An 11271-nucleotide genomic window follows, 5' to 3' on the forward strand; every position below is an offset into this window, starting at 1 on the left:
TTATTTTTTATATTTTTTTATTATTAAGTATAACAAATAACAATATTCAGGCTCCTTATCGCAATTATGAAACTTTGACTACAACTGTCATTGTATCTACATCGTTGGGCAATTTAAGTGTGCCATATATCATTTTGTAATTTCACGACAAATATAAACACATACTCAAATTGCATTCTGCTCACAAGGGTAGTTCGAATGTGTTTTGAGGGGTGTGATGTGAGTCAATTCCACGATCTCATTTTTTGGGTATTGTACTTTGATTGGGAGACTTTGGTTTCCTATGTAATGGTTTCTAGGGGAAGAAGAAATATGTTTTATAAAATGAGTGAGTGAACCATTATTTGGAGGAGCCAGTTTTTTGACAATAAATATAAGTCCAACTGCCATCTCATCTCCCTTTTAATTGCATGTTGACACTTGCAATAATCAAGTCAGGTCAACCTATCATGAATGGACTCAAACCAATGTCTCTCACTCACACATGATAGAAGACCTGAACTAAATACTTAGACATAGAAATCTCACATGATAGTACGTTTCATATTTGCAAATATGTTGTGTAACCTCACGAGTAACCTACATTTTAAAGTTAAATATTATGTATCTGTTAAGAATAGCATGACCACTTCAACCCAAATAAAATCTAATAAAATGTTAAGCTTACAACACCCCAAACTTACTTGATAACAATAACTCCTTTTAATCTCTCATTTATCATTATGTTATTTTCCTATGTATCCATGATCAAGTTCATTCTCTTTTTTGAGTAACATGATCAGCCCACTAATGAGCATAAGTAATATATAAGTCTTCCTCTTCTACTTGAAATTCTCAATTTAAACTTAGTTGTTTTTTTATTTATTTTTCATAGACTGAATTGTATGTGACTATAAGTGTCAACCTAAATAGCAACACTAAAAGTAAACATCAAATAACAGTAAAGAGTCTACCAACATGAGGTAAACCTCGTAAGGTCTCACACAGTGAGAAAGTAAGGATTCATTCTCTCACTACTTCAACTAATCATCTTACTTATATACACATGGTATGAATCAGGTGCTACAGTGTATATTCTTCACAAATGTCATTATATCAACACTGTACAGATCTTACTTCAATCACTACACCCAACCTTTAACTTAAGTTCTTAATCATTTTCACACTTGTGGGTATTTATTCTTATTAAGAACTCACATTTGACATTTACAAATTATTTGGACGTAAGAAATTCAAAACGGTTATTATCAAATGTATTTATCCATGAACTTATCTTGATTGATCATCAAAGTGACATTTTGATTCTAACAATTGTTTTCTTGAGAAATTTGTCTTCCATTAATATGCCCTCTTAGTGCCGCTTTTCTCAAGAATAATGTCTCATTTTTGTTCGTTCTCTCAACATCAAGGATGATTCTTCATGTGTGAGTGAGTCAATCTCTAACTTATGTGACATTGTAATCATATTGAGCTAAAAATAATGTGTATATAGTGAAAACCCAAGAATTTTAGGATGTTAGTTCAAAACAAAAATGAATTTGAATTCATGGTTTTCAACATTGTATCTCCAATACAATATAAGTTTAACAACTTATCAATCATAGTCTACATAATCTAAGAGATTTAACATATACATGATATATATTTCTTAGAACAAGTTTAGTCAAAGAATCAGTGACCATATGATGCATAGTAATATATTGTATACTCACTTCCCTCTTAGAAATGATGTATCTTAGAAATTTTGTCATATGTTTGGTTATACTATAAAACTCGAGATCTTTTATGAAAGTTATCTCATTTTGATTATATCAATGAACAACTATTGTTTTAACAATATTGTCTTGTTCACCTAACTTCACAAAGAATTTTCTTAACTAAATAACTTTTCGCACAATCATTGAACATGTTATATACTTAGTCTCCATTGTGGATAAGACTATGTATGTCTATTTTTTATTGCTCTAAGATATAAACCATTTCGGAGTAAGAAAATATAGTAAAAAATTGATTTGTGTTAGCCTAAATCACCTCCCTAACTAGCATCTAAATAGTCAATCAAACACAAATTCGATTCTAAATAACATAAACAATAATCTATAGTGTCTATGAGATACATCAATATCCTCTTAACAACCTTTTAGTGCTCTTTTCTAAGATTTGAGTAATATCGACTAACCAACCTGATAATAAAAGCAAATATCTAGACATGTACACACTATAACATACATATGACATCCAATAACATTTGAACATGTAACTATTGAAATTTTTTTGCTTTCATCTTGAGTTTTGGGACATATATTTCAACTCAATAACTCACCATTCGACATAGGTGTATCAACGAGTTTCTAGTTTATCATATTGAATCATTTTAAAATCTTTTGAATATTATGTTCTTATGAGAGAGTCAAAAAGTTTATTTAAACAATCCTTCTAGATTGTAATTCCCAGTCGTAATCTATCTCACCCACATCCTTTAGGTCAAAAGCATAGACAACCATCTTTTAACGGTCATCACTTACTTTAAATCATTTTCAGCTATTAAAATATCATCACATACAGAGATAGAATTGTAAATTTATCATCAGACTTTGTCACATACATACAGTGGTCTTGTTTAATCATTTTAAAGTTATAAGACATTATAGTCTTATAAAATTTCAAGCACCATTGTCTGGATGACTATCTTCGGTCATACATTGTTCAGGAAGCTTGCACACTTTAAGCTTCTGACCCTCAACAATGATTTATACATTGTTTCACGTAAATTTATTTGTCAAGTTCTCCGCTAGGAAAAATTGTCTTAATATTTATCTAATGAAATTCTAAATCCAAAACTATAGCTAGAATTAGATAGATTGAAGTAAATTTTATAATTGGCAAAACCTTTTCCTTCACAATTTATACTTGCTTATTGAGTATAGCTATTTGCCACAAGACATAATTGTATCTATTTATTGAATCGTCCGCCTTATGATTGATTAAGGGAATCTATTTATTCCCAATGAGTTTTTAGTCTGACGGTAAGTTAATCAAACTCCAAACTTGATTTGTTTCTATGTATTTAATCTCTTATTCCAATGAATCTTGCCATTTTCCCTTATCATGGGGATGAGACAACTTCTTTTATGTTTTTAAGTTCTTCATCATATTGGGGAATGGCAATGAAAACATTGTTTTCAATTTCAAAATGTCATTAAGGTATTTTCAGACATCCACTCCTACGTAGTTGAGAATCATTACTCCCACTATCCGAAATAAATTGAAGTTTAATCATAATATGCCCACTAAGATGAGATGGATGAAGTAAGTAATTGAAGCTCATTACTCCCATTATCCAAAATAGGTTAGAGCTCAATTGTATTTGCTTATATTATCTGAAATAAGTATAGTAGTATCTCTCAGGACTTAACTAATGATAGTTGGGCGTATAACCTATTGAATATAAATGAGTATTTGTAAGAAAAAGAAAAGAGAAAAATGAGATTGCTAGATAGTTTTGACTTAAGGTTTTTCCCAAAGGTTAGGTATAAACTTTGATGAAACAGATTCACCTGTGATGAATATCATCACATTTCGATATTTGCTTAGTTTAACAATCTCAGAAGGACTAGATATGCATTTAATGAACGTAGTTACTGCTTATTTATATGAAAACCTAGACATTGAAATTTATATGAAACTAACTGAAAGATTTAAATTACCTAAAACAAAAAAAGGTCAATCCAAGAGGCATATACTAAATCAAGTTACAAAGATCATTATACAATTAAAATAATCTGAAAGAATGTGATATAATCATCTCATTGAATATTTAAAAAAAAAAAGGGTTATGTGAATGACCTTATATACCTATGTGTCTTTATCAAAAAGTCAGAATTAGAATTTGTCATTATAACAGTTTATATTAATGACATGAATTTAATTAAAACTGTTGAAGAGTTCTAAAAAACTATTGAATATCTAAAAGGCCAAAGGACTATTTCCCACCCAAAGTATGCTGATTTCTCAAATTTTCCCCTGTTAACATTAAAAATCTCATTTACCCACCCATGAACGGTTAAAATTAATAGTTTCAAGAGTAAAATTATCATTTCATCTGTAATATTAAAAATAAACTTAAATTTGATTTATTTCTCCCCCTAAACCCTAAAAACTAACAATTTTTCTCAACTTAATTTTCAAAAACAACATTTTTCCTGCAGGTTTCCAAACTTTTAGATTAAATTTTTTGGCAACGACCAACGATGTCGAAACACGTCTATTTCTCTCCAGTGTTTGTTCCTCTTTGACGTCTCCTTTTGACCATGCTCCTTCTCGTCTCCTTGACATTATCGTTTGAAAATCGCTGGTCATCACTAAAAAATTTAAGAGAAAATTGTTAGTTTTTAGGGTTTAAAAGGAAAAAAATGATATAACTAACAAACTTAGTTAATTTTAACCGCTCATGGGTGGATAAATGAAAATTTTAAAGTTAATGAGGGGAAACTCAACATACTTTGAGGGGAATAAGTCCTTTGGCCTATCTAAAAAATGAAATTAAAATAAATGATTTGAGAAAAACAAAATATTATCTCAACTTACAGATAGAGTACAATTCAAATGGAACATTTATCTATCAATTAGCATATACTGAAAAATGCTAAAACACTTTAATATGGATAAGGTTTACATTTTGAGCACCTTAATAGTCGTTCGATCTCTTAATAAAAAAAAAAGACTCATTTCGTCCTAAAGAGGAGAATGAAAAAAATACTTGGTCATAAAGTATCATATCTTAATAACATTAGTGTTTTATTATATTTGACCTAATGTATCAGGCTAGATACATCATTCACAGTGAATTTATTGGTCCGATTTAGTTCTGCACCAACCTGTTACCACTAAAACAGAATCAAATATATACTTCGTTATCTATGTGGAGCTAGAATTTGAGAGTATTGCATTATGTCAAACCCTTTAAAAATTCTAGTTTGGTTGAATATATAGATGCAAGTTATCTTTTTGACCCTCATAAGACTCACTCATAGACAAAATATGTTTTTACTTATAATGACACAATAATATCATAACGCTCTACCAAACAGATTTTGGTTATAACATCTTTAAATTATTCAAACATTTTAGCTTTCCATGAAATCAACTGAGAATGTATATGGTTATAATCTATCATCCATCACATCCAAAGTACATATAGTTTTCCTCTTACAATAGACATTTCTTTCATATTATATGAAGATAATGCAATATGTATTATCTAAGTTGGATGTAGATATATTAAAGGAGACAAAATAAAACATATTTCATCAAAGTTCTTTCATTCGTGTGAGCTTTAATAGAGCTGAAAGATTGATATCAATCAAATATGCTTTAATGACAATTTTATAGATTTATTTACCAAAGTTGGTTTATAATATCGATATGTAGTAACTCAACAAACAATTAAATTAATCATACTATAAAGCGAATGAGCATTCATTAGGGAGAGCAATAACATATTTGATAAAATATGCACTATATTTTATTTTTTTGACTAAGTTTTGTCTCATTGAATTTTTCTAATAAAGTTATTAATAAAATAGTTTAAACACATCTAACTTTATTTTATAGGATATTAAATAATTATATTTCTATATTTTGATTTTTTTATCCTATTGAATTTTTTTAATAAAATTAATGTAATTATTTATAAATAGTAAAAGTATAAAAAAGAGTGTTAAATATGTATGAGTTTCTACCGTGAAAATGCATTAAATATTTTGATAGCTTAAAGACTAAAAATGTCAATGCTTTTAATGTGTGGAGGGCTACATTTATTACATGAGGACACAATTAGACAAGATTTTTCTTGCCTTAGGTCGTGATTAACACACACATAGATGTGTTCCTCTTTAAAAAGAAATATGAAAACAAGACCAAATTGAGAAACACTTTCCCTTGCAATAATATAGAGTGATAAAAACACTTTCCCTTGCTCCGTTTTCTCAATTTGGTCTTGTTTTCATATTCCTTTTCAAAGGGGAGCACATCCCCTGGGTGGTCGTTAATTTAAGGGAAGGATGAGATCCACGTCATCAAATAAAGTCATCATTATCTCCACAACTCAAGCTCTGATTGGCAATCTGGATATTCATAAACCAACCATTTGTTAACTCACCAATCCTTAGATATCAAACTCCAAATGTAGGCCCCACCTCCTTATCTCCCAGCCGTCCGATCCTATTCCATCCCACCCCATCATTTAGAAACTCAAACGAGCTCTCTCCTACAGTCAGCCTATGTTCTACGAAGACGACGACCACCAACACAAACTCCGGCACTTCGGTCTGAACCTCAACTATTACTGAACCGAATAAAAAAGATACGACATCGTATGGAGATTCCCCTCCCGGTGGCTTCGTTGACTTCCGTTCGTGCCACGAGCTCGTCTTTCAGAAGTGGGTTGTGTTATGAAGTTTGGGTGGGAAAGAAGGGCAGTCAATGCCAAAACCAAGTGCGACGTGTGAAGGCGTCTGCAGGGGGAAGTGGTAGTGGTGAAATAAATCAGGGAGATGGTGGAAGTAGAAATCATGGTGGTGGCGGTGGTGGGAGAGGAGGGGTTACGGGAAGTGTGATGGAGGTGACCACATTTGATCGAGGCGGCTTTGGTGAAGCTACAGCGTCTGAGTTTGCTGTTTGGGATAAGATTGGCGCAGTTGTTAGACTCAGCTATGGAATAGGTTTATGTCGTTTCAACGCCATGAATCCTTTCAGTTATATTGTCAAGTTTCTTTTTTGCGCTTAAAGGAATGAATTAGCTTTTAAGATGATATTAAAAGTAGTTGCTTCTTATAACTGCTTATGGAATATTTCGATTATGCTTTTCTGATGCTTTCTTTATCTTCTTTATGTATTGAGTATTGTTTTTACTTCTATTTTAGCTTGACTTTCGAATTTATGTGGATTGGAATAACTATTGCTTAAATGAATTGTGAATGTCTGGAATTTCTCATATGAATTTAAACGAGAAGGAAAACTACAGTTTTTAAGGAAACGCTTTTTGATTTATATGAGTAAAATAGGTTTTCAAAAAATTAAAAAAAAAAAAAACCTCTTTTTGGATTTAATCCTCAAAAACTTGTGTAAAATTAGAAAATGAAAAAAAAAAAAGTTGTCTCTGAATTTCTATAGTGTTTCTATAATGTTATACTAAAATATTTCCAAATTTTATCAATATTGAAAAACAATTTAGATATATTTGAATTTTATCTCGGTTTTTTCAAAAAAATGGGATTACAAACCAAATGGATTCTGATTATCTTTTTGTGGGGTTGTGGAGTCAGGTATATATGGGGCAATGGCACTAGCAGGAAGGTTCATATGCTCAATCACTGGAATTGATAGCATGGGAGGTTTTCATCCGTCTTTAGATGCCATTCTTGAAGGACTTGGATATGCAGCTCCACCAATAATGGCCCTTCTATTTATACTAGATGTATGTTCATTTTTTTCTGATAGATTTTAAATACATTTTTTATTTGCTTAGTCTCTGTCAGCAACTTACTAAATTTTGTTCACTATCTGTAAAGTTCAAGTCTTTTGTTAAAAGAAAAGTAAAATTTTGGATTTATATTTCCTGAATAACTGGAATCTTGGATTTTGATGCATAGAAGAACTTACAAAGTTTTCTTCTTCTGCTAATTCTTGAAATATCACTCATAGACAATGATTGATTGCATCTTTGGTGAAAAGAATATTGAGACATCTGAAATGAAGCTTTCTCATATTTTTTGAAGATTTGGATTTCAGTGGAAGACTTTCTCAGCTACAAGTTTTCAAATTACTGATTAAGCTTATATGTTTGCAGGATGAAGTCGTGAAACTGTCACCTCATGCCCGTGCCATTAGAGATGTGGAGGATGAGGAGCTTCGGAGCTTCTTTTATGGAATGTCACCTTGGCAGGTATATCTTCTTTAGTTTCATATATAATGCTTATACTTGTTAATATTGTCTATCTATCAGCAGAACCAAAAACGATGGATATAATTGTAATTCAAATTTTCAGTTTATACTAATGGTGGCTGCAAGCTCAGTGGGAGAAGAGCTTTTCTACCGAGCTGCTGTTCAGGTCTGTTGTCCGGAAACATGCCCTTCCTCTTGTTTTAATATAGAATAGAGATACCATATGGCTTGTAAAGTTGTAAATTAAGATCTCCAGCTTGTTGACATATCTGTTATCAATTGTTGTAGCAGAGTTATAGCAACATCATGTCTTACTGCAATTGCTACAATAATTTAGTTTTTATGTACCTGACATGTGGTCTTAAGGTTTTTGTTTCAGTAAAGGATGTGCCGACAATTTTCTTCTCAGAAACCATAAATATTAATATGTCTAATTATATGTATTTTGATAGAACTAGCTACTGAATCATGACCTTTCCCATTTTGGCATCAATACAGGGAGCATTGGCTGATATATTCCTAAGAGGCACTGATTTGGTAGCAGATGCTAGAGGAATGGCTTCCCTGGTATGTGATTCATTCTGTTATTTCTTAGCTGTTGTATTTTCATTAATTAGAATTTTCTTGCAACTCAATTATTCATTATTTCTTCAAAAAGTAGACAGGCGTGCTGCCTCCCTTTGTCCCATTTGCTCAGGCATTTGCAGCTGTAATAACAGCTGCTCTAACGGGTTCTCTCTATTATGTTGCCACGTCTCCCAAAGGTAGCTTTTATCATAATCCTTTTGGGGAATGTTTATGTTATGTGTAAGTCAGGATCATCGTTGACTTATAAGTTGCTTATTGATTCAGATCCTACATACATAATAGCTCCAGTTTTACAATCTCGCTCTGGTCGTGAAGATTTGAAAAAGCTTTTTGCAGGTTCGATCTCTTTCCCTTACATGTTATTCATCATTGTTCCACAGGTTCTTCCTCTTCAAGGGCACATAAATGTATATATCTCTTGTAAGTTATAACAATATGTTCCAGGGTAAAAATCCCTTAGAAATTGCTTTGGTTTCTCATAACCATTGTTTTGTTGATCATTATGATCATTCACTTACACATTGCCAACTCAAATACTTAGGTTTAAGACTTAAATACTGAAGATTTGGGAACTAGGGGACAAATATAGAAGTTCAAATTGGATTATTTTAAGAAATCACTTTGCATCTTGTGATTCAAGATATCTGATTGTTCTGTTTTTAAATACTGAAATATCTAGTCTGTGACTCTTCGTTGAAATTGATGGACACTCAGCAGTTATATTGGTGTCTGAATATTCATGTTCTCATCCTTTCCTCTTGACATTTTCAGCATGGTATGAGAGAAGACAAATGAAGAAGATTTACTCCCCTCTCTTGGAAGGACTATTGGCTCTGTACCTTGGTTTTGAATGGATCCAGGTGATTCATGAGCTTATTTTGTTGTTGCACTACTTAGCGATCTAGTTTACAAGGACAAAACTGAAATTATTATTATTATCTTACATTCTGTGGACAGACAAATAATATTCTTGCGCCAATTATTACGCACGGGATATACTCTGCTGTAATACTGGGACATGGCCTATGGAAGATACATGATCACCGGAGACGGCTGCATCAGAGAATACAACAGCTCGAAACGGAAGTCAAAGACTCGAACAAATTATAAAAGTGCGAGGAAATCTGTATATTACCACCAGAGCTGATAATTTATTATGTCAAATACAATGTATGATGGAAAAAAGAAATAAATCTTAAACTAACAGTATATAAGCTGAACAAGTTATAGTTATAGCGTGAATATAGAATAAACTGGTAGTAGATGATAAGGTTGTACGTTTATGTTACCGTCTGAGTGCAATTTTGTTCGTTCATCATTGAAATGCTGTACAAGTTACGGACCTGAATTTGTAGCAAAGGGAGACAATGAGTTTGGAGGGAAAGGGGTTCTTTTGTGACTTCTAGAAATTGTTGGATTTGGGATAATCTAAACTTAGAAGGTTCTGAAATGTAATTTTCTTCAAAATTTAGTTGAGAAGAAAAGAATAGAAAACTCGTATACATTAATATATAATGTTCTTGATAAAAACATGGTAATTTTTTACTAGTTCACTGATTAAGATGATGATTATGAGAGTTGGTTTGATAGTTAATCTTGTTTTACTTTTTCTTAGTCAACCCTCCATCAAATCACATAACAAAATCATTTAACTGTCTTCCTCTCAAACCTCTTTGGATTCCTTAGACACTTCAATCAAAGCAAACCAAATTTGTTTGGGTATAAATAAAATATTATAACAAAAATTTGTTTAGATAGGTGAATTCAATCATTCATATATATATATATAATATATATATATATATATATATATAGAGAGAGAGAGAGAGAGAGAGAGAGAGAGAGAGAGAGAGAGAGAGAGAGAGAGAGAGAGAGAGAGAGAGAGACCTGTGTTTTAGACCTTAAAAATTTTATGAATTGATTTACTCTAAAAGTCATTACTTTATTGTCCTAAGAATCGATCTAACTCATGGGCACCTCTAGCTTCAAATGAGTATCTAATACAAAATAAGATTATGTAATGTAAGAAGATATTTATGAATAAATTAACCTTAATTATTTATTTTATATTAATAATCACCAATTAATTGATAGTAAAAGCGGTTTTATATTAAATTTTTACAAAATATTGTAAGGACATTAATTTAAATGCATTTACTAAAATAATGATACATTACTTTTTTTTCTTTCTTCTTGAATATCAAAAGAGCGATACTGTATACATAAAGAATATATACAAACTTACAAACATTATGATGTCATTATATGATTGAGTTTGTTTTATTAATTTAAAATCTTCTAATCACATAATAACATATTATTGATTGTACATATTATTTATGCATGTATTTTTATTGAAATTGAAACCATTTAATGCACTCATTCCTTTCACTAGTTGTAACCTCATATTTCCCCATGAACACTTATATCGGGAAACTTCACACTCAAACAGTAACCACGTTTTAACTGTCCCTATCCAACGACTACAAATAAACAATAAAAATTATAAAATAATTAATCTTTTCTTGTTTTTGTTATAAAATAATAAAACATTGTATATAAATAATATATATAAACTTATATACAAATTATAATATATCACTATATAATCAGGTGATTTTGAATTAATAATAAAATTAAATTAAATCATATAGTAAAATAAAATTGTTTTATATTTAAGTTTGTGCTAATTATTTGTACAGATTTTGTTATTTGTCACATAAAGTCAATTCTCAAAG

At 30.9% G+C, this 11271-nt stretch overlaps 1 protein-coding gene across 1 annotated transcript; it reads left to right on the forward strand.

Moving 5' to 3' along the window:
* Positions 1-6038: 6038 nt before the first annotated feature.
* On the forward strand, positions 6039-9857 carry LOC123222376. Its single transcript, XM_044645105.1, has 9 exons — positions 6039-6722; positions 7326-7477; positions 7850-7945; positions 8049-8111; positions 8444-8512; positions 8607-8709; positions 8798-8869; positions 9305-9393; positions 9491-9857. The coding sequence occupies exons 1-9, from the start codon at positions 6377-6379 to the stop codon at positions 9641-9643; spliced, it is 1143 nt and encodes a 380-aa protein (XP_044501040.1). The 5' UTR covers positions 6039-6376; the 3' UTR covers positions 9644-9857.
* Positions 9858-11271: the final 1414 nt, after the last annotated feature.

The sequence above is a fragment of the Mangifera indica genome, chromosome 8, assembly GCF_011075055.1.
Source record: "Mangifera indica cultivar Alphonso chromosome 8, CATAS_Mindica_2.1, whole genome shotgun sequence".
Classification (NCBI taxonomy): Eukaryota; Viridiplantae; Streptophyta; class Magnoliopsida; order Sapindales; family Anacardiaceae; genus Mangifera; species Mangifera indica.

What these genes read in the sequence shown, in the direction of transcription:
- LOC123222376 (XM_044645105.1), top strand. Translation starts at nt 6,377, where the DNA reads ATGGAGATTCCCCTCCCGGTGGCTTCGTTGACTTCCGTTCGTGCCACG. An exon ending in CCCTTCTATTTATACTAGAT is followed by an intron (nt 7,478 to 7,849) that starts GTATGTTCATTT and finishes ATATGTTTGCAG; the next exon opens with GATGAAGTCGTGAAACTGTC. An exon ending in TCTACCGAGCTGCTGTTCAG is followed by an intron (nt 8,112 to 8,443) that starts GTCTGTTGTCCG and finishes GCATCAATACAG; the next exon opens with GGAGCATTGGCTGATATATT.